The sequence below is a fragment of the Balaenoptera acutorostrata genome, chromosome 11, assembly GCF_949987535.1.
Source record: "Balaenoptera acutorostrata chromosome 11, mBalAcu1.1, whole genome shotgun sequence".
Classification (NCBI taxonomy): Eukaryota; Metazoa; Chordata; class Mammalia; order Artiodactyla; family Balaenopteridae; genus Balaenoptera; species Balaenoptera acutorostrata.
The window spans coordinates 60,959,744-60,984,294 of record NC_080074.1 but is presented as its reverse complement, the minus strand read 5'-3'; the positions used below and the strand labels follow the sequence as shown (position 1 = coordinate 60,984,294).

Sequence of the window (24,551 nt, the reverse complement as noted above, 5' to 3'; positions counted from 1 at the left end):
TAGTTGCTTAAACAAACTTTTGAGCAAGCTTATGTGTGGTGCTCCTGAGCTGGATTTTTTTAAAAAAAACCCAAGAAGTTCATATTCCTGACATACGTAGGCAGGTTGTGTCTCTGAGTGTCCCAAAAACCAGAGTCAAAAGGAAAGGCAACCAAGAGGCCTACAGAGACACAAGAACTTTTGAAATACCTTTACTCTCAACCCTGACCATGGAGCTGCGTTTGTCCCTACGACCACAGGAACCACCTCTTGGTCAAAAGCAGAGCAGCTATACAGCCTTCTGTGTTCAATCTGTCTAGCTAGCGCAGCTCTCTGAACACAGTAGTCAGGATACTTTCTCAGTCTTACTTTGGCTCTTTCAGCTTGAGAAACGTTCATTTTCTTGCTTGTGCGCCACCTGCCTTCTAGCAAGTAAGAAAGAAGCTAAGAAGGGTTGGTGGCTATTGAAGGACTGAAGAATCCTACACACGAGTTATCACTTAATCACAGTGTATTACTAGAATAGAATACTGCCTATGTACTTTTTCTGCCTTTTTCATTATAACCATCAGCAAATCCATAGTAGGTGCATAATTAATGTAATCTAAACTACTGTAAAACACTGAGCCAGGTTCCAAAGGAAAAAAGTATTCCTGTCTTTAATAATCATAAATTAAAATAATAATGATTATAGCCACTAACATTTGGGTGCTTACTATGTGCCAGGTACTATATGAAGTTCTTTACATTCAGTATCTCATTTAGTTGTTTTAACAATCTTAAACATATCAGGTACTATGACATACATAGCAGGTCATTTTATAGACAAGAAAACTGAGGCTTTGAGAGATTAAGTAACTTGCCCAAGTCTCACAAATAGTTAAGTGGCAGAGCCAGAAATGTAACCCAAGACATTTTACTCGAGAACCCACTTTCTTAACTTTACCAAAACCTCAGGTATCTTACATAAGCACTTCTTTGGAATAAGAGTAGCGGAATGGAAGTAGTGCTTAATTTCCAAGGGAAGAAGGATCACTAGGATCCTTAGCTAAAAGTAGTTATAGGGCTTCCCTGGTGGCACAGTGGATAAGAAGCCGCCTGCCAATGCAGGCGACACAGGTTCGAGCCCTGGTCCGGGAAGATCCCACATGCCGCGGACCAACTAAGCCTGTGCGCCACAACTACTGAGCCTGTGCTCTAGAGCCTGCGAACCACAACTACTGAAGCCCGCGTGCCTAGAGCCCGTGCTCCGCAGCACGAGAAGCCACAACTCGCCGCAACTAGAGAAAGCCCGCACGCAGCAACGAAGACCCAACGCAACCAAAAATAAATAAATTAATTAAATTAAAAAAAAAAAGGGTAGTTGTAAACTACTTCAACAACTTCTACATCACTCAAATGACTGGGTCAATGCAAGGATCCTACCCCCTTTACCATACCACATGCCTCTACTTCATAACTAACTAGGACTCCAATTAGTAGTCTCATACTAAAGATTTTCTCAACTCAATTTGTTTCTAACCTTGGCTAATTGGCTACTCCATCTGTTGAACTGTATGAAACGAATTAGGGTTTCCAATGAACACAGGCCTCACTATATTTTTCCTTACCAAAGTCACTAGGAGGCTTTTCTTGATTTTGTCTACCACCGCTAAGATAAAAAGTGAATAAGGGATATAAATGGAGATTTCAAAATGAGAACCTCTATAGAAGATTCTAGATGAAAAATTCTCCATTTCATTAAGCCTCCAGGCCAAGCAGGAAACAGCTTTAAGGGAAATAAAAGGAGCATACCATACCCTTCTTGGGGATAGGCAGGACTAGATCATATCTTGCTGAACTGCCACTATTTACTTTTTTCATTCAATTCAGCGCTAAGGATACTTCAGCACGTTCACATCACAGAGAGAGATGTTACTGCTGAAACCTAGCTATTCTCTCTGCACAAATCTTGGGGCCATTCCCTTCACAAATCTCATCACAAAGCCTACGTCCATTTGGAATGTGTGGGACAGCCTTTCCTCTGGTTCTCTACTTCGCCGTATCCCAAAATGGGGAGTTTGACTTCTAAATTAAATTTCCTGTGTTTCTTTTTGAGCTCAAAGGTGAGGAAAGAACGAGGGAGGAAAAGAAGGGGGGGGGTGGGGTCAGATGGATATATTTCCCTAGCCACTAAGGCTAGTATCAGAGATTTCCCCTTGAGATTCCTTTCTTAATCCTCTGGTGCCTTCTCCTGGAGATCTAGGCAGAGCATCTGCTCCAAATATACCAGGGGCTCTAGGGGGAAAAAAACAATACAGATGCCCCCACCTCCCACCCCCTACGAAGAGCCTGTCCACCCCTCACCCGCAGAGACCAGCGAGGGTTTTATTTATTTTGTGCATGCCTGCCCTTCTCTCCCTACCCAGTGCCCCTCAGCTCCCCTCCTAAAGCCTCTTTCCTCCTTGCCCTGCAGGGAAAGTGCACAACAGGCCCAGTAAATCAACACAGTTCTAATGATCTCTCTCACTTGACCCTTCTAGCGTGACGGTGTCGCATGGAAACAAATGTACAATAAACTTCACTCCATCTTTAGCTCCTTGCTGACAGGTTTTGATTCATGGGATGGTGAGACCCATCTGAAGGAAATTACCTCGATCAAAATGCATCTCCCTCTGCATTCATCAGGCCAATGCTCCCCCAGGCCATGCTCAAGTGCACAAATGGGGTTGTGCATCTGAAGGCAGCACTGACCCCCCTAGCTCAGTGTCATATGCATTTGCAAACCTTTCCCTTCTTCATCCCTCCCCCACTTCCCTCCCACAAACCCTCAACCACTAACAAATCTTTTTTCTTCCCAGGCTTGCTCCCGTGTGGGAAGAATAGTGCTGGAATCTGAATCGCCCTTATTTGCTATCAAGTGAAAACTCTTCAAAACACACAACTTGCATCCAAAATCAGAAGAGAAACCTGTCCTCACTGACTAAACACAAGCACTGGATATTCAGATTGATCCATGTACTTCACTTCCCTCATTCTCTCACTCAAGACTTAAAGAGCAAGCCAACTAACTGACCGACGCCAATAACTTCAGCATACATGATCCTCACTCCTATCTCCCAATAACTGCCCTGTTTTTCTTTTCAGAAGTTTGGTGATAAAAACAAGAAAGAGAACTGTGTAAAAGAGGAGAGAGGTCGTATAAGAAGCACAGGGCAGAAAGCATGATATATATTAATAAAGCCAAATGCCCCCATGAATCACTATCACTGTATTTTCCATCATGGAATAAGATAGTTCCTAACTGAACCTTTCAGAAGACATCTTCAACTTTTCAAAATTCACTTTTCTTCTTGTTTCCTTTTCACATTTGGCAAATCCTTGGACAATATAAAGAAAATGATACCTGCTGAAAGAAAAGACTGAGACATTCCAGGTTGCCCCAAGATTCAAATTACATGTGTGAAAGTGCTTAGTACATAGGAACTATCATATAAGTATTCAATAAATGTTAGCCATTATTTCTACTGCTTCCTTCTGGTCCTTGAAACAAAGTCTGAGACCACCAACAGAATTTTGAAGCTAACAATGCCATTCATTCTTCTTCTACACTACAAGTGAAGTCATCAAAAGTTGTCAAGAAACAGACACTACCAAGGCAACAAGGAAATTCCCTTCAGTTGCAAGGCAAATGATATTTGGAAAGAGGATCAGATTTAAGGTTAAAGTGTAGCAGAACAGTAACTCAGCAAAACCACACTCTTCTCCATCAGGTACTATTAACCATCTTCTCTTTCTGGGACCCTAAAAAAAAACAACTATGCTGTCAGGCTTTAACTGATATCAACATCCCTAACAATTAATGACTACAAAAACAGATATCTATATAAGGTAATGTCCAAGGGAACTGAGCAAGGATCCGACCTCTAACTCTGTAGACCCAATTCCAGGTACTCTAAAGGCCCCTGAGGAATTGCTTTCACTGAATTACACAACATCAGTTTCTATCAACATGCTCAATAACACTGAAACCATAAAATTAAACCATTCATCCACTAGTCATTCAAATAACCACTGAGAGCCTACTTTGGGTCAGGCACTGTTTTCTGGCATTGGGAATAGAGAGATGAATAAGACAAAAATCTTTAACCTCATAGGGCTTATGAATTCACAACTGAATGACTATAAAGATGTGTGCCACTGTTCATTACATTACTGCATTATGAGGACTCATAGGGAAATTTTCTTTCTGATTCCCAGACCCCAAATAATTATGCTTTTGCTGAGCAACTTGTTAGTTTTACCTTTTGAACCCTGTGAATCACTGTAAACAGTACAATTGTGTTTTCCTCTTTCTACTGACTGCTATAAAGTTTGGAGCAAAATGTGTGGCCTGTCCCTGGCAAGTGGTTTTGAAAATATTTCTATTAGAAAGGAGAGGCCAGGGCTTCCCTGGTGGTGCAGTGGTTAAGAATCCGCCTGCCAATGCAGGGGACACGGGTTCAAGCCCTGGTCCGGGAAGATCCCACATGCCGCGGAGCAACTAAGCCCATGTGCCACAACTACTGAGCCTGCACTCTAGAGCCTGCGAGCCACAACTACTGAGCCCACGAGCCACAACTACTGAAGCCCGCACGCCTAGAGCCCGTGTTCCGCAACAAGAGAAGCCACTGCAATGAGAAGCCCGCGCACCGCAACGAAGAGTAGCCCCCGCTCACCACAACTAGAGAAAGCCTGTGGGCAGCAACAAAGATCCAACCCAGCCAAAAATAAATAAATAAATTAATTAATTAATTAATTTAAAAAAAAAAGAAAGGAGAGGCCAGAAGTATTGAGGTGAGAGAGAAACGTGAGCTCAAGAGATGGAGATCAGGGAATTTCCTGGCAGTCCAGTGGTTAGGACTTGGGACTGTCACTGCCAAGGCCTGTGGTTCAATCCCTGTTCGGGGAACCAAGATCCAGCAAGCTGTGTGGTGTGGCACGGCGAAAAAGAGAGAGAGAGAGAGAGAGAGAGAGAGAGAGAGAGAGAGAGAGAGAGAGAGAGAGATGGAGATCAAACACCCAGATCCAGAGGTAGAAACTTAGAAGACAAGATGACATAAAGTTAGTCACAGGGTTGGTGCTGGTCCTTTAAGAACTTATTCCTCTCTAAATACAATGGGATTAATTTAAAAAAAAAAACAAAAACACCTCAGTGCCCCAAGAAGGAAAAGGAGAGGGAATGGAAGTACAAAGTTACAGCTCGAAATTTTAAATTAAGGAAGGGCTCTTGTCAGTGGTTTCCATGGCATATACACTGTAGCCAGGAATTAAGTCCCAAGATGAGCTGCAACAAGTGGCAGCGTGAATATCACAGATGCTTTCTAAAGTGATTGCCTCTTTTTATGGCAGAGTACCATAGATAAAATCTCTACCCAAGGACTTCCCTGGTGGTCCAGTGGGTAAGACTCCATGCTCCCAATGCAGGGGGCCCGGGTTCGATCCCTGGTCAGGGAACTAGATCCCGCATGCCACAACTAAGGATCACGTGTGCCGCAACTAAGACCCGGTGCAGCCTAAATAAATAAATAAATAAATAATTTTATAAAATAAATGAAATAATATCTCTACCCAAAATGGAGTTCCAGCTTTACCTTCCAAACCCAACTTGTGTCTTCAAGATTCAAATTCAGGTGAACATTTTTCAAAACTTACTAATTTTATCCTGAATACAATAAAGAATACTGCTTCAAGCTTAGTGTGCTAGGGTCATTTGCTCTGCCAAAAGGAGTCCACTTTGATTTAATTAGCACCCCATGGGCTGTGCTAAAGTATTCACCTTTTTTTTTTAAATTTATTTATTTGGTTTTTTAAAAATTTATTTATTTATTTATTTATTTATTTATTTATTTATTTATGGCTGCGTTGGGTCTTTGTTGCTGCGTGCGGGCTTTCTCTAGTTGCGGTGAGCGGGGGCTACTCTTCGTTGTGGTGTGCAGGCTTCTCACTGTGGTGGCTTCTCTTGTTGTGCAGCACGGGCTCTAGGCGCATGGGCTTCAGCAGTTGTGGCTCATGGGCTCTCTTAGAGCACAGGCTCAGTAGTTGTGGCACACGAGATTAGTTGCTCCGCACATGTGGGATCTTCCCAGACCAGGGCTTGAACCCGTGTCCCCTGCATTGGCAGGCGGATTCTTAACCACTGAGCCACCAGGGAAGTCCTATTTATTTGTTTTTATTTTTGGCTGTGCTGGGTCGTTGTTGCTGTGCGCGGGCTTTCTCCAGTTGTGGTGCGCGGGCTTCTCATTGCAGCGGCTTCTCTTGTTGCAGAGCACGGGCTGTAGGCTCGCGGGCTTCAGTAGTTGTGGTGCGTGGGCTCAGTAGTTGTGGCTTGCAGGCTCTTGAGCACAGGCTCAGCAGTTGTGGTGCACGGGCGTAGCTGCTCCGCGGCATGTGGGATCTTCCCGGTCCAGGGCTCGAACCCGTGTCCCTTGCATTGGCAGGCAGATTCTTAACTACTGCGCCACCAGGGAAGCCCAAGCATTCACCTTTTTCAATCTTATTACCAGTGCCACTCTGGATCACAGAGATAAACTAGGAGAAACTAAACAGTGACCCAAATGTAACCAGGCTTATGCAGGGAATTTGAACTCAGTAAATCCCAAAACACAAAGCAAGAGTATTTACGAATTCAAATAAAAGATATCCTCACTGTTCTTATAGGAGACCAAAAGAATTAACCAAGCCAGGTATTTTTTCTGGTCAGTACAACGAGCTCACTCACATCATTCCTTCTTACACTATGTATGAGAAGCAGAAATTCCAATCTAAACAATTCAGTCAGAGATATCCTTACAAGTAGAAAGGGACATTTCAGGGAAGCTTAGGTACTGCTGAGTTGGAGTTGGCCCTTCTCCTATAGCTGTTTTAATGACTGAGCTATTGCTCACATCCGACACTGTTCAATGTGTAAGAGTCTCATATATATTCCCAACAGGACCTAAACCATGCCACTTTATTTATCCTACTTTAACAGTTATTTTCTCAGAAGTCTTTTCCCTGGAGTGATGGAAGAGAGGCTGATAGTGAGCTACGGATGGTCACAGTTTGCAAAAAAAAACAAAACCCAAATAATTGCCTCCTTTTGTAATTGAATTACCATACTAAGATGTTAATAGTTCTCAGGCCAATCTGATTTTCCAAGGGAATGTAAGGTAAGAGCCAGGCAAAAAGGAAGACAGGGAGCCTTCTGGTGACTTTCTTGACTTTCGCTGCCACGTGACTGATGGCAGGATGAAAAGCAGTGCCTGGGGGCTTTCAGGCAATGGTAGATTAATAATGACATGGCCTTGACTTCCCAGAGGTAAAGGTTATGAAACACTCCAGGGTGAGTGGGCTTCTAATTTCATACTCTCAGGGTGAATGACAGCAACTGATGGTTTTTCTCTCAGAAACACTTTAATGCTTAAACACACAGCTGTCACCTCCCTGCCCCAGTTTCTGAAATTCATTTGAACATGTTTATTCCTCAGCCTTTATGCCAGCCAGACCACAGAACACGAGGTGGTAAGCAGGACTAAAGGTGAAGGACTGGACTAGCAGAGGGTCTCGTCCATCATCTTAGCACACACAGAGTAAAGAGATACTCCAATACCGCCACACATATACACATAACACACCTCCCAGTACAACAATCTTACCTACTCTCAACAATCTTAACTGTTGAGATCAGATTCAACCTTCTAGAGCCAGAAGGATGCCAGGAACTGTAAAGCAACACCAAAATTAGAGACTACCAGGAACCGTATCTCCTATCTTTACAGTATTTGAAGCCCCAGTACACAGTCAGCTCAGAACCAAACACTCTTCTGAGTCACTAGCTCCCATCACTTCTTCTCTCTTGTCCAAATCAAGCTTCTTCCCCAACCCCCACGCTTGTCCAACCCCAGAGGAGGTCGTCTCGGTCTTGCTCTAGCTGATTGTAGGACAAAGCAAGGAAGGTGGAGGAAATGAAGGCTTCACACTTGAGACCCCTGGAAACCAAGTTTCTATTAAAAGTCCCCACCTCCCTCCCTTAAACGTCAGGAAGCTGCTGCTTTTAAGGATAAGCGATGCAGAGCTTGGCAGAAATGTCAAGAAGTCAATAGAGGGAAGCTAAAACCTTCTGAGGGGAGGTGAATTCTGTCTTAGCCAAAATATACAGAGAATGAAGGACAACAGTTACCTGAGCATTCAGAAATTTACAATGAGCGCTAGGAAAGCAGATTCTTTTCCCCTAACATATTTTAAAATGCAGATTTCTGGCTTCGCCCCAACCTAATAAATCTGAATCTCAAAAGGAAGAGCCTGGAGAACTGTAAGGGACCCCTGGTGACCCTTATGTGCAGCAACAGTTGACAATAACTGCAAATAACTTTGAGACAGTATAGACCAAAAAACCAAAACCAACCAACCAACCAACCCCCACCCCACCCTCACAACAAAGAAACCCTCACAAAAACCCAATAGGCTGCTACTCCACTCCAACTTTCCCCCCAAAGCACTAGGGGCCTTCCAAAAAAGCTTATGCTTCCTACAAACAGGTTATCTCAGCTGCAGGAATGTGAAAGGGAAAAGAAAGCTATTAAGGAATCACAGCTGGCTCTAAGGCACACCTGTCTTGCTGCCTTCCTAGAATTCAAATAGAGGAACAGAAACTCTTTTACCAAGGGAGTTCAATACAGGAAGAACATGCTGAAGCAAGATCCGGGAACACCTCAGATATGTGGGGAAAAGAAAGAGGCAACCAGGTTCACGCACACAAAGGTATTTTTTTTCTCTATAGAACTGGTATAGAGAAAGAGGGAGAGTATCAATAAAGCAGAGAACAGACAGGGGAACAGACGGCTTTTGTCTTAAGGCTCATGTGTTTTACTTGTACATTTAGAGCACTAAACAGGTCCATCATATAAAACCTCTCATCCTGTGAGTCTGTTCATTTCCAGTTGCTCTTCCTCCTGAAACATTTCATACTCAAGATGAGCATGACAGTGAAAATTCTGAAACTGCCCCCCTCTACTCTACCTAAATAAACTCTTCACCCAATAAATACTTTCTAACATCCAGACACCAAGCATTTCAAATATAATCTCCTTCTCAGTAAGATATCTTCATTGCTAGGGATTTAAAGATTCAATATGTGATATAAAATCCAAATGTGGAACCCTCTGAAAATTCATTTCTATATCTGTCCTAACAATCTGCTCTGGGGATGAGAAGGTAAAAATGGATTAAAATACTATCTTTAAAAATATAAGAAAAGAATAGCAAAGGAAAAGGAAGGGAGGAAAGGAGTTAACATTTTCTAGATCTTAACAAGGGACCTCAGATTTTATTAAAAACAGGGACTTTGCTAGTTTGCAAAAATCACTACCAAGTATCTTCCTATAAAACATCTCACGATCTGATGCCCTGTCTCATTCCCATCTGCAACTTCAAAATCTATAGGATTTTATTTGACCTGCTTCAGCTTTCAGGCATAAAAAGCAACTTTACTATTTTAGTGAGTACATAAGAGAATGAACTATCACGTTATTATTAAACCTTACTTGAACCAAACCCATATGTATTCTTTAAAATGTTACCTCTCCTTATCAATGTCAGCCTAACAAACAGTATTACTCAAGTATTAGTCTCTCAAGTATTAAAATACATCTTAAACATTCCTATACTGCTACTGCTCTCACATCATGAGGAGCGTTTGAACACCAAAATTTCATACCCCCCCCAAAATTAATAACACAAATACAAACCAAAACAACAACAACAAAAAAACACCCCACACTTTTTCCTCCCATACACATTTTGAAGGATGGATAGACTTGGATTCAGAGGGTTAGCTCACATTTCACCATAGCTAGGGAGAGTACCTGGAGTGATCGGACAGATATTGCTCTGCTTAGAGAGCCAGCTAGCTACCGGTCACCTCAAAACTAGACATACAACTAGATATACAATCAGATATGATTTACAGGTGGGTTTTAAAAACCTTACATGCTAAGAATCTAAGAGTGGCACTTTTTAAAAAACAGGCACTCAGGGACTATCCTGGCAGTCCAGTGGTTAAGACTCCATGCTTCCAATGCAGGGGGCACAGGTTCAATCCCCGGTCGGGGAACTAAGATCCCACATGCTGTGCAGCACAGCCAAAAATTTTTTTAAAAAAAATAAATAAAAATAAAAACTGGCCCTCAGAGAATGACCCCACCCCAAGAACTTGGTTGGCAAAAACAGCTGAAGGTATTTAAAAGTAAAACAGACTCAACAGAATGCAGTATTCCCCTCCTTTTCCAGGGTATGTTTACTCTTGGGGCAAAGACTAAGGGGGACCACAGAGAGGCATAAAACTTGTTTTTTATCAAAGTCATCAATTCTGACATGTTAGAAGAAGGAATGCAAAGACATTAGTGGGGGCGGGGTATCAAGCAGAGGAAACAGAAAAGAGAGTAAGTTTTTTTTCTTACTACAAACTTTTGTACCTCTAGTTCTTTAGGTTCAAACTCAATGAATGAAATCAGAGAGAGAAAAATAAAATGAAATGGTACAAGATTCTAGTGGTCTCAACCACGTACCTTAGGGAAGTATAAACCCTCTATCACAAACTTCTCAAAGATCCAATTTACAGTGAACAGGGCAAAACACCAGCCACAAATGCTGATATAGCACCAAAAGTTTTCTTGCTTCCCCCAATTTTTAAAGTTTTTCCTCTAAAGTGGTCAATTTATATTCCTAACATTTCTTGTCCAACTTTTTTCTCAACCATAGCCAGGTAAGAAGTATGTGTTTGAGGTTTAGGGTATAGAGGGAGGGTAGAAGTTGAGCAAAGAAAAACCTGATTCCTATTTCTCTAGTTAAAATTAGAATACATTTTCAACAGCCCTGGGCAGGAGAGAAAAATTCCATTCTGCCTCTTTGCTCTTCCAAATTCCTATAGCCAAGTGGTTCAACAGCAGTTGAATGGCACACATAATGACATCATTGATTGGAATCATAATAGAAGGGAGTGAGAAGAGCGGGTGTGGGGGGGAAGTGGGAAGGGAGGGAGGTAAAGATGTATTTGTGTTACAGACAAAAGACAAGTTCTGTTCCTCAGCAGGGACAAATGAAGAACCAGATGAAGGGATAAACTGAGGTCAGAGAGTTTTCCCTATTGTTTCCTCTTTAAACAGCTCCTTCACCACTCCCTCAAGGTTTGTTCCAATGGATGGGTATAGAAACAGCAGCGTATGTGTTTTTATCTTAGAGGAGAAGGTAGAAGAAAAAAAAAAAGCCAAATATTTATTTTCAAATTACTATGAATTAAGAAGGGGATTTAAAGGACTGGTTAGATTTTAGTTGGGCCTTAAAATGCTCCCAGAAATGCTGAGGACTATGTGGGGTTGGGTCTTGGCTTTTCTGAAATTCATCTTCTCTGATAGCCACTCTCAATTGCCATCTCTATCTACTATATAACCTGTTTTTATCGTCTTTTCTTGTTGGTTAATGTAAGTTAAAATAATACAATTTTTCAAGTGGAAGAAGCATTTTTGGGGGAAATGACAATCTAGGATGAAGGAGGAGGGGAGGGAAATTTCCCCCCAAAGCCCTTGATCAATGAAATACGATGACTGAGAGGATCTACACTGAAGTTTTTTCCATCTGCAGTCCTACTACCTGCATTTTTCTTGGTCTCATGGGGCACCATGAGAAAAGGAAATAGAGTATTAAGTGTTGCCCTTGGCCTAAGTACCGCTGCTTGAATATATGTGGTTGGAAAGAACCCAAACCTACTCAGCATGCTACTTTTCCTGGGATCTAAATCTTCTACCCCTTTAAAAAATATTCTACCAAACTCCTCACCATAGCTTACGGTTCCTCAGGTCCTTCCAGTTCCACGTTGACAATGTCCTATACATAGTCCCACAGTTCTTCCTTTGGAACAGGTTCGTATACACATGCCTAAACTAGTTAACAAATCCCAATTATAGACCCTCTGAGAAGGCTGGTGACCAAATTTTTTTTTTGTGGCCATGCCACGCAGCTTGCAGGATCTTAGTTCCCCGATCAGAGACTGAACCCGGGCCCCCGGCAGTGGAAGCTCAGAGTCCTAATGACTGGGCCACTAGGGAATTCCCTCAACTTCTAAATCTATACTGTGGGGGCTTCCCTGGTGGCGCAGTGGTTAAGAATCCACCTGCCAATGCAGGGGACACGGGTTCGAGCCCTGGTCCAGGAAGATCCCACATGCCGTGGAGCAACTAGGCCCGTGCGCCACAACTACTGAGCCTGCGCTCTAGAGCCCGCGAGCCACAACTACTGAGCCTGCGCACTGCAACTACTGAAGCCCGCACACCTAGAGCCCATGCTCTGCAACAAGAGAAGCCACCGCAATGAGAAGCCCACGCACCGCAACGAAGAGTAGCCCCCGCTCGCCACAACTAGAGAAAGCCCACGCGCAGCAACAAAGACCCAACACAGCCAAAAATGAATTAAACAATTTTAAAAAAAGAAAGTAAATCTATAGTGTGAACTTCCTTTTTTCCATATCCCACTGACTAACCTCTGTACCAAAACCCACTGCTGAAGGGAAGAAACAAATATTCTTCATTTATTTCAGATGGTGGAAGGGAATCTAGATAGAAACAAATAGGCCTTCCAGAAGAGAGTGAATGGAGACAAGCCATAATGAAATTTGTGTGCTAGAACAGGGGTTCCCAACCCCTGGACCATGGACCAGTACCGGTCCACGGCCTGTTAGGAACCGGGGCGCACAGCAGGAGGTGAGCGGCAGGCTAGCGATCAAAGCTTTATCTGCCGCTCCCCATCGCTCCCATCACCCCCTGAACCACCCCCACCCCCCTCAGCCGTGGAAAAATTGTCTTCCACGAAACTGGTCCCTGGTGCCAAAAAGGTTGGGGACCGCTATGACAGAAGACACTTGTGCCCTCCTGTGCTTGGAACTGACTCTTTGTCCCAGCTTCCTCTTTGATATCTCAACACATTTCAGCGACAAGCTCCTCAAAAACAATAGGTCCAATGTCTCTCTCACTCTGAAGTGGTCCATCTCCAACAAATGGTGAGCAAAAATATACAATTATACGAAAGGTTCATGAAACTAATCACTGCAGCCACCCAAGACTCTTCTAGCTACCAGCCTCAGCAATAAGAAGATAGTCAGTGGAGGAATATTTAATTTGTTTTCAACCTTTTTATCAATATATTCTAACACTGTGTATCACAGAACATTCATCAGGGAAGAAAACTGGCAAAAAGCACGAACATGGAAAAAGTAGCCTTTAGGGTTTACAGGCCCCTTAAAATAACTCATTAGGATAGTTACCTATATGAAGAACTACAAGTAGGGAAAACTCAGTAATATCCTAGTAGAGAAGTAAGGAAGATGTACTAATGTCAACATTTACTACTACTAATCAAGAATCAAGAAGCAGTAACACATGCCCCTCACAGTTTCGGGAAGGGAGAAAAGTATAAACCACACTCCAGTTTTCTGCTTAGTGCCTGGGCCTGGTGTTTTTGTTTGCGTTTCTTTGTAATACTTACCTAGCTGGATTTCCTGTAACTTCCTCAAGTATCAAGTTTCACTTTCCCAAATGCGTCAATGTTTGAAAACAAACAAATGAAAAAACCAATCCATGCAAATTAGCTACATCAGTTAACAATACCTCTCTAAGCTCAGACCTAGTTTCTACCAAAACTAATGTCCTATGACCATCATATATTAACTGAGCTGGCTTCCCATCTATTTCCCTTACCCATTCCTTTTAGAGATGAATTTCTTATGTGCCAGGCCAAGTCCTTCATCAAGAGGACTGACCCAAACACTACTTCTCTTGGGAGGCATGGAAAACTGACAAAGAAAAAAAAACAACCAGTTAAGCACAAGACTGAAAACTTAGCTGGTGATCAATCAGAACCAACCAGGCAGAGGTTATTTATCTGGGTTTTGTTTTGTTTGAGGGGGTGGGAGGTTTCTCAGCCCACAGTCACTATGAAGCTTATAGGAGAAAAGGCATGCCATTCTATCCTCAAATAGCCCAAAGAGTTGGAGGGGACAATTTACAGCCTCTTGTGTAAAAAATGTCTATAAATGCCAGTGCCATTCTTTGCCCTGTCACTTCCCATTATCCTAAACCAACAGGATTCTATTTACTGAGACTTGAGCTGGAAACATGAACAGACAGGTCTTTTTCTTGGGCAAGGGGAGAGAGGGAAGATGGTTGGGGGGGTAGCCACATTTCTTGAAGTTTCTGTGTACTGCCTAATGTGTACAGTATACTAGTGGAGCTGAAAAGTGAAATATATGAGCAGTCATGCAAAAGTTAGCCAAGGAAGAATAGCAGAAATTCGATACCCTCAAATTTATAATATGCTGAAGCCATATATCTAAAATATGAAGAGGAGATGGTCAGATTGTGATAGTTAAAAAAAAAAATCTGTCACAAACACTACGGCTCACTCCTCTCACACATTCTCTCTCTTTATCATATCCACTGGTATATAGCGGAATCTACTGAAGAGAAACCATGATGCAATGAGGGCCTTAAGCTGGATCAAGCAAACGCAAACTCCATGCAATGAGGTGACAGACAGTGGGTCTCTCTCATTGCCCCTTTTAGGATACTAAGATGAAGAAGAGGTATCTTCCCATCACCTATTAACCTCCACTATTTGCACCATATCTAACTGAATGAAATCTGTGCCTGGAGAACTGTAAAACTTAAAGACAGATGACCAAGTTACACAGGAGGAGGCTATACTGGAACCCAGGACCCCAGGATGAGATGGACATAATTGTGCTGCTCTGGCTATTCCATAAATACAAATTTTTTTTTTTTTTTTTTTTTTTAATTTTTTATTTTTTATTTATTATTTTTATTTATGGCTGTGTTGGGTCTTCGTTTCTGTGCGAGGGCTTTCTCCAGTTGCGGCGAGTGGGGGCCACTCTTCATCGCGGTGCGCGGGCCTCTCACTATCGCGGCCTCTCTTGTTGCGGAGCACAGGCTCCAGACGCGCAGGCTCAGTAGTTGTGGCACACGGGCCCAGTTGCTCCGTGGCATGTGGGATCCTCCCAGACCAGGGCTCGAACCCGTGTCCCCTGCATTGGCAGGCAGATTCTCAACCACTGCGCCACAAGGGAAGCCCCCATAAATACAAATTTAATCATATCACTAACCTCTGGCCAAGCAAATACTAGGTAGCAAATCATCTCTGGTGATAGAGAACTGTTAAACACAGGACTCCGAACAAAGCAACTCTTACTGAGAACGCAGCCAGTTGCAATTTCATGATTTGGGTCTAGAACACTAAGTTCTAGAAAAAAAGTTACTTGAAAAAAAGAACAGTTTCTCTTCTTATCTCTTATTCCCTTTCCTCCAATTTCTCTCCTCCTACAAATTCACTCTGAAACTGCTTATATTCTACAAGTACTAAAAAATTCTGGGCTATGGAAACAGTGATCCAAACAGGTGGTCTGATAAAGGATTTCTATGCTACTTCCAAGTATGAAAGCTGTGTGGGAGATATAAGCTGGACTTGAGTTGTCCAATACACATATGGCTACTTAAGTTTAAAATAATTAAAAATTCAGTTCCTAGTCACACTAGCTATTGTGTGACTATACTGATCATTAGCCACATGTGACTACTGATTACATTTCAGGTGATCAATAACCACATGTGGCTAATGACTAGTGTACAGGCATACCTTGTTTCATTGTGCTTCGACTTACTGTACTTCACAGATACTGTACTTTTCACAAACTGAAGGTCTGCAGCAACCCTATGTTGAGCAAGTCTACTGGAGCCATTTTTCCAACAGCATTTGCTCACTTCATGTCTGTGTCACATTTTGGTAATTCTTGCAACATTTCAAACTTTTTCATCATTGTTATTATATGTGTTATGGTGATTTGTGATCAGTGATCTTTGATGTTACTACTGTAATTGTTTGGGGGCACCACAGAACATGCCCATAGAAGACAGAGAACTTAATCGATAAATGTGTGTGCTCTGACTGCTCCACCAACTGGCCGTTCCCATCTCTCTCCCTCTTCTCCGGCCTCCCTATTTCCTGAGACACAACAATATGGAAATGAGGCCAATTAATAACCCTACAATGGTGTTTAACTGTTCAAGTGAAAGGAAGAGTTGTACATCTCTCACTTTAAATCAAAAGCTAGAAAGGCATGTCAAAAGCTGAGATAGGCCAAAAGCTAGGCCTCTTGTACCAAACAGTTAGCCAAGATGTGAATGCAAAGGAAAAGTCCTTGAAGGAAATTAAAAGTGCTACTGCAATGAACATTAGAAAGAGAAGAGAAACAGCCTTATTGCTAATGTGAAAAAAAGTTTAAGTGGTCTGGATAGAAGATCAAACCAGCCATAACATTCCCTTAAATCAAAGCCTAATCCAGAGGAAGGCGCTAACTCTCTTCAATTCTACGAAGGCTGCTGAGAGAGGTGAGAAAGCTGCAAAAGTCTGAAGCTAGCAGAGTTTGGTTACGAAGGCTGCTGAGAGAGGTGAGAAAGCTGCAAAAGTCTGAAGCTAGCAGAGCTTGGTTCCTGAGGTTTAAGGAAAGAAGCCACTTCCATAACACAAAAGTGTAAGGTGAAGCAGCAAGTGCTGATGTAGAAGCTGTAGCAAGTTGTCCAGATGTAGTTAAGATAATTAATGAAGGTGGCTACACCAAACAAAAGATTTTCAATGTAGATGAAACAGCCTTATATTGGAAGAAGGTGCCATCTAGGACTTTCACAGCTAGGGAAGAGAGGTTAATGCCTGGTTTCAAAGCTTCAAAGGACAGGCTGACTCCCTTGTTAAGCGCTAATGCAGCTGGTGACTTTAAGTTGGAGCTAATGCTCATTTACCATTCCGAAAATCCTAGGGCTCTGCCTGTGTTCTATAAATGGAAGAACAAAGCCTGGATGACAGCACGTCTGCTTACAACATGGTTTACTGAATATTTTAAGCCTACTGTTGAGACATATTGCTCAGAAAAAAAGATTCCTTTCAAAGTATTACTACTCACTGACAATGCACCTGGTCACCCAAGAGCTCTGATGGAGATGTACAGTGAAATTAATGTTGTTTCCACTCCTTCTAACACAACATCCCTTCTGTGGCCTACGGATCAAGGAGTAATTTCAACTTTCAAATCTTATTATTTAAGAAATACTTTTCATAAGGCTACACGTAGTGATTCCTTTGATGGATCTGGGCAAAGCAAACTGAAAACCTTCTGGAAAGGATTCACCATTCTGGACGCCACTGAGAACATCTGTGATTCATGGAAAGAGGTTAAAAAAAATCAACATTAACAGGAGTCTGGAAAGAGTTGATTCCAACCCTCATGGATGACTTTGAGGGGTTCAAGACTTCCGTAGAGGAAGTAACTGCAGATGTGGTGCAAACAGCTAAAGAACTAGAATTAGAAGTGGAGCCTGAAGATGGGACTGAATTGCTACGATTCATGGTAAAACTTGAACGGATGAGGAGCTGCTTACAGATGAGGAAAGACAGTGATTTCTTGAGATGGAATATACTCCTGGAGAAGATGCTGTGAATATTGCTGAAATGACAACAAAGAATTTAGAATATTACATAAACTTAGTTGATAAAGCAGCAGCCAGGTTTGAAAGGACTGACTCCAATTCCGAAAGAACTTACTGTAGGTAAGATGATATCAAACAGCATTGCAAGTTACAGAGAAATAATTTGTGAAAGGAAGAGTCAGTCAATCAATGTGGCAAACTTCATTGTTGTTTTATTTTAAGAAATTGCCTAGGAAACACATTTGTCTAGAACTCCACACAGCATATGATTTATATTTACTACATAAATATTAAACTACATATAATATTTCCTTCATTTTGTACAACTCCTGGACAAAGATGATTTATTTTATATAGTTCTAAATTAATTTTATAATGTAATTTATATATCTGTCCCATCCTTAATTCTACTTCAAGTGATTATGTAATGCAAAGTAATTTGGAGAATCTATTAATTATGTGAAAGTAACATTCAGGAGCAAGGAATAGATATAATATTTCTATACACCGCATTTTGTACTAAATTTAGGAAGTAACTGAAACATCTTTTTTCGTATATAAAGCTGAATTTTTAAAAATAAATAATAAGCATAAATTATTTCACAACACAATTATTTCAGCTGCATCTTAGTCACTTGGCAGTCTGAGGTTCAGAATGCCACTTGGTTGCATTGGTTGTTTGAGGACATTAAAAGCAAGAATTTTTTTAATAAAAAATGCATTTTTGGCAAAAAAGAAGAAAGAAAAGAAAAGAAACTGCCACTGCCACCCCAACCTTCAGCAACCTGATCAGTCAGCAGCCGTCAACATAGAGGCAAGACCCTCCACTGGCAAAATGATCACAACTCGCTGAAGGCTCAGATGATGGTTAGCACTTTTATTTTAGCAATAAAGTAGTTTTCAATTTAGGTATGTACACTGCTTATTTGTGACTCACTTTACTGCAATATTCACTGTACTGTGGTGGTCTGCAACTGAATCCACAATATTTCTGAGGTATGCCTATATTAGATAACAGATTATTTAATAGAACAATATTTTGTAGAATATTTCTATCATCACAGAAGGTTCTACTGAACAATGGTGGTCTAGATAGCAAAATAGCAGGGACATTTTAATGGTTTATGAGGCAACTTAGAACAAACCACTGAAATTAGGATAATTCTGAAAATCAGGATTTATGATCAATGTAAACGGAACCTATACTCAAAAAGGACATCTCAGAAAGTCACAAGCCTCCAAGCAAAGTGGTCCTTGGAAAAAATCGTATATACTCTAGTACAGTGCTACTCAAAATGTGGTCTGCCTCCTAGTGCTTGATCCCCAAACTGTTTATCAGTCTAGAAATAAGTCCAGAAATTGAGAGTGTTTAGAAACTTCCAAAGTAATTTAACATTTTTTTGACATTTTTATTTTATTTCGCCAAAGTTACCTCTTGACAATGAATTGCAAATTCTTAAAAACTAGTCTTTCGTCACAGAATTTGCAAAGCACTACTCTAGAACATATGTGTGACAATGAATGTTATTAGAGAACAGAGCTCATATAGTTAGAGTTCTGCCAATTACCATTATCTCATTTTAACTCTTTAGAATTTAAAATGGGAACTGTAATCTTATCAATGATCAACTGAAACACAGAAGTTAATTGACTCAAAGTGATAAAACCAGAACTGAAAACCAAGGAAGGAAACTAAAATTTATTGAGGGTCCAGACGTCCCTGGTGGCGCAGTGGTTAAGAATCCATCTGCCAATGCAGGGGACACAGGTTTGATCCCTGGTCCGGGGAGATCCCACATGCCGCGGAGCAACTAAGCCCGTGCACCACAACTACTGAGCCTGAATTCTAGAGCCTGAGAGCCAGAACTACTGAGCCCACGTGCCACACTGCTGAAGCCCGTGCGCGTAGAGCCCAACCTCCGCAACAAGAGAAGGCACCACAATGAGAAGCCCACGCACTGCAACAAAAAGTAGTCCCCGCTCGCCGCAACTAGAGAAAGCCTGCGCGCAGCAACAAAGACCCAACGAAGCCAAAAAAAAAAAAACTAAATAAAAAAAATTTAAAAAACATTTAAAAATACATAAAAACAAAAATAAAATTTATAGAGGGTCAAAGTATCATTATGTTAGGGAACTGCAAATATACATTTATTCTTCACAAACATGATGTTAGGTGTTACTCCCAGTTTTATAGATGAGGATCAAAGAAGTTTAGTAATTTGCTCAAAATCAATAAATGTATCTCTTCATGTTTTACTCAGCCTCCTGTGGAGGCTGAAAACAGGTCAAATATAGAGAAAGATTCCAGGGAAGAGAAGGGAAAAGACTGATATCCCTGTATAACTCAGGTGGGCAGCACAGGGTGACAGACAAATTCCTCTCAGAAATGTGTCCCTATGAGCTAAGTAGTAGGAGATATCGTGTTCAATTTTGTTAATTTTGATAGAACATACAATGTATGGCTGTTGGCATAACTGATGCCATCTTGTGTCCATTCAGTTCCTCCTGTCCTTCCACTGACTCTACCTAGGGCTGTACTGTGTAGTAAATCTCTTCTCTGTCATCAAGGGCTCTGTAGTTAATAGATATTGTTTAATGATCATTAGGTCTGGGTGGCCTCTATACTCTGTTAGTCTCTAAACAACAATGAAGACCTTCACTGATATATTCACGGCGCCCACAAGACGAGTTACCCGTTCATAAATCTTGACTTGGGAATGCACTTCCTGTTTCCAAGCATGTACCCCCAAACCCTGGGTTAACTATAAGTATAAAATTGGCCCAATGGCCCCTCAGCAGTGTGGAGTGCAGCTGTGAATGCTTCCAGATTGTCGTCTACCTCATCCTACCCTGTAAGTAAGTTACCCTATAATAAACTACTCCATTGATTATATATATGCAGCTGCCTGCCTCATTTTTCACATCAAGGTACCTTCTCAGTTCAGTGGGTACCTTTTGTTCCCTCCGTCCTCCAACACACAAACTCATACAATTCCCTAAAGGAGTGAAGTTATTGATGAGATTCTCAGATACCTAGGCCTCATATACAAAACAAGGAGATAGATGATAAGAAGGGCCACGGATCCAAGGCACCTTTCCCCCTGACCATCTTGCAAAACACAAATGACTTTTGGTTTATAATAATTCTTCCCTATTAAGCTGCTTGTGGTTTAAGGATCATATATTCTGCCTACCTCTCAACTCCTTTATTTTATTCCACATAAACCACCAAATATTCCTACTGAATACCGATGGTCTCAGCATCAAGTTGGGCAAAAAGACATGATGTTATATTTCTGGTAAACACAAAAAATGTAACCCAAAGGGAAGGAAGATGAAGCACAGTTGTGTGCAAGGTTATGAGTCTCATAGGGACACAACTAATGTTTACTTTTATATATTCAATTTTTCTTTTCTGAGCAAAAATATAACTACCGTCAGGTAAGTTTTTTCTAATGGATTTCTAGAGAGCTAAATGCTTCCATACTCGAGAGGGAAATAATTTTTTTTTTTTCCTAATGATGGTTTTTCTGGTTTGAAATAGTCTTCCCTTAATCCTACCACCACTTGAACAACCAAGAAACATGCTCTCATTCTCACAAAACAAAGATTAAGAGACTACCGGCTCTAGGCAAACAGGAAAGTCCTTAGCATTTTCTCCAATGTGCCTAGCAAAACTCCAAACACAACAATGCCTTGTAGAATTGATCACTCCCCACAGCATGGTGTCAACAAAGTCATCTTGCTTACACTAAACAGTATCAGTTAGCAGAGGGGCAGAAAGAATGAAACAATTTTCTCAGTTTTGTTCCAAAGAACCTCCAAATTTTACTTTTAGGTACCTTTGACCTACAGACAGGACTGTCTTCCCCTGATTATTTAATTTCCATTATGCCTATATCAGAAGTTAAAGCAGATGTAACGTCACTGAACTCAACAAAGAGAAATATAAACCTTGTTCTAACAGCTAGCATGGAAGCTATGCAAACAATCTGTAGAAAAAAACAATTAACTTTGTTAAACAATAGCCATAATGTAATCAATAGTCAGTGAGAGGATGTGATAGTCAAAGGACTGCATTAAATGAAGTGCTGAGTAGCCAGTTCTATTCTTAGGACAGTCATTTCCAAACTATGTAGCCCCAAGCTGCTCTAATGTTGCAAAAATAGTACCTTACCTTTCTGGAGATTGAAGAGACATTCAAACCAAATCTTTGAGCTCTTTCCTTTAACTTATCCAGGTTAACCTACAAAAAACATAGGAAAAAAAAATATTAAAAAAAAAATCAGGGACTTCCCTGGTGGCGCAGTAGCTAAGAATCCGCCTGCCAATGCAGGGGACACAGGTTCGAGCCCTGGTTCGGGAAGATTTCACATGCCGCAGAGCAACTAAGCCTGTGCACCACAACTACTGAGCCTACGCCCTAGAGCCTGCAAGCCACAACTACTGACCCACGCGCCACAACTACTGAAGCCCGCGCGCCTAAAGCCCGTGCTCCACAAGAGAAGCCACCACAATGAAAAGCCTGGGTGCCGCAACGAAGAGTAGCCCCCGCTCGCCGCAACTAGAGAAAGCCCGCGCACAGCAATGAAGACCCAATGCAGCCAAAAATAAATAAATTAAAAAAAAAAATCAAAAACAGAAAACACAGAAGGCACAAACTATGGTCCAAAGCTAAGAGTTCAAATAAGCCTATACAACATCAAAGATACCCTATGTGCCAAATTAGGAAACTAAGTGGCACTCATCCATGCCACTAATTATTAAAAGTTCTCTCCTGGAATGCAGTGAAAGATTCAGCCCTGCCTCTTTCATTCATCAAAGGTGGCAAAAGCCTAGGGAGGGTTTAAGATCAAAGTAGGCCAAACACTGCTTGAAAAAGCAAACAAATGTCTAAATCATCACCTCCAAACAAGTCCATCATTCACAGTCCAAAACTGTTAATTCCTATACATAGCCTTTGCAAGTAGTTCTTAACCCTATGCCCTAGCAAACAGAAACTGTCACTGCAGCTCTCCGTTCTTCAGAACACAAATCTACTACCAGTACCCAACTCAATTTCCTTCCTTCCTTTTTCTTGGAAGCCTTGATATATAAGACTTATCATAAGGATATTTGGGACATTATCATTACTACTACTACGGCTACTAACTTCTACTACTACTACTAAAACATTTCACCTTCACTTACATTATTAAACTGTAATTCCAAGAGCAGGATTTCATAAAGCTAAACATATTTCACAGCATTTGCTTGCATTTTCTAAACATGCTGACAAGTCATAATGGTCCAGAAGGCGTACTATCCTAGTCTTTATTCTCTGGTATTTGACAGGTAGTGTTGAAAATTATCAGTATCTACAAAATAGAGCTCATAAGTTGCTTCCACAGATTCTCTTGTGGTAATTAAGAGTTTGACATTATCCAAAACCACTGGATGAGGCCCTAAAACTCCAGTACCATAAAACAAAGAGTTATATGGATTGTCCTCTAGCTAACAAAATCTACCCTTTTTTTTTTTCAAGAGGAGTGCTAGGAAGGAAGATGTTTATAATGACTTTGAAGATGCAGCAATTTTCCTGACCTCTCAGTACCTCAAACAATTCTTTCTATTTAGGACATAAGACACTGTACTGAAAACAGTCACCAAACTCATATGATCTCAGTTTCCTCTGATCTGGGGAGAAGAAGGAAATCTTTAACTTAACTAACTGTACAGAGTTAAGATTTGGCTCTCAAGGTTAAGAAAAAAAAAAAAAAGATTTCTTACCATAGGCTTGGCATCAGATGACAGGCCTAAAGAAATAAATTAAAAAGTTTTATTTAATATTCTTAAAAGTCATAAAGGAAGTTGACGTCTTTGAATCAAGTTAGATAGCACAGAAATCATATACAGGACAAATGTCCTTTATCTTATGAAGTTAAAGAAAAGGCACAGATTACATCTAGAGACCATGTCTGTACCCATTGTTGCTGGGAACATAAAACAGTACAGCCACTTTGGAAAACAGTTTGGTAATTCCTCAAAAAATTAAACATGCAGTTTACCATATGACCTAGCAATTCTACTCCTAGGTATATACCCAAGAGAAATGAAAAAATATATCCACACGAAAACTTGTATATGAATGTTCACAGCAACATTAGCCATAGTAGCCACAAAATGAAAACCCAAATGTGCATCAACTGAGGGGTAGATAAAATTGTGGTATATCAGTACAACCTAATATTATCTAACAATAAAAAGAAATGAAGTAATGATACATCCTAAAACAGGGATAAACCTGGAATACATTATGTTAAGTGAAAGAAGCCAGTCACAAAAGACCATGAATTGTATGATACCATTTATATGAAGGCAAACTTACATATATAGAAAAAACTTAGTGGCTGATTGGTGGGGTGGGGCAGAGGGAGCGGATGAGAAAAACTGCTAATGGGTATGGGGTTTATTTTGGGGATGATGAGTATGTCCTAAAATTAGACTATGATGATAGCTGCACAACCCTGTGAATATATAAAAAACACTGAATTATATACTTTAAATGGATGAGTTGTATGATATATGAATTGTATCTCAATAAAGCTGTTAAAAAAAGAGAAAAACATCTTATCTGGACAAAAGACCAGAGCTACTATTATAATGAGTTAAAATTATGGCTTCTTAAAGCCAATGTTCTGTCCTGAAATTATCACTAAGAAGCAAATAGTATATTAGCCTGTAGGCCCAACCCCAATCTAGTCAATAATTATTTACTTAAAACTTTTCAGGGCTTCCCTGGTGGCGCAGTGGTTGAGAATCTGCCTGCTAATGCAGGGGACACGGGTTCGAGCCCTGGTCTGGGAAGATCCCACATGCCGCGGAGCGGCTGGGCCCGTGAGCCACAATTGCTGAGCCTGCGCGTCTGGAGCCTGTGCCCCGCGACGGGAGGGGCCGCGATAGAGAGAGGCCTGCGCACCGCGATGAAGAGCGGTCCCCGCACCGCGATGAAGAGTGGCCCCCGCTTGCCGCAACTGGAGAAAGCCCTCGCAC

At 41.2% G+C, this 24,551-nt stretch overlaps 1 protein-coding gene across 1 annotated transcript in view; it reads right to left on the bottom strand.

Annotated features, from left to right (window-relative positions):
• The window catches only part of SARNP (SAP domain containing ribonucleoprotein), a 53,523-nt gene that overhangs the window by 6,000 nt on the left and 22,972 nt on the right, over nt 1–24,551 (bottom strand). Inside the window, exons 8-9 of the mRNA XM_007179541.3 lie at nt 23,289–23,314; nt 21,697–21,765 (exon numbers count right to left, since the gene is read on the bottom strand). Of these exons, the coding sequence (XP_007179603.1) occupies nt 21,697–21,765; nt 23,289–23,314 (95 nt within the window). The remainder of the gene's footprint in view (nt 1–21,696; nt 21,766–23,288; nt 23,315–24,551) is intronic.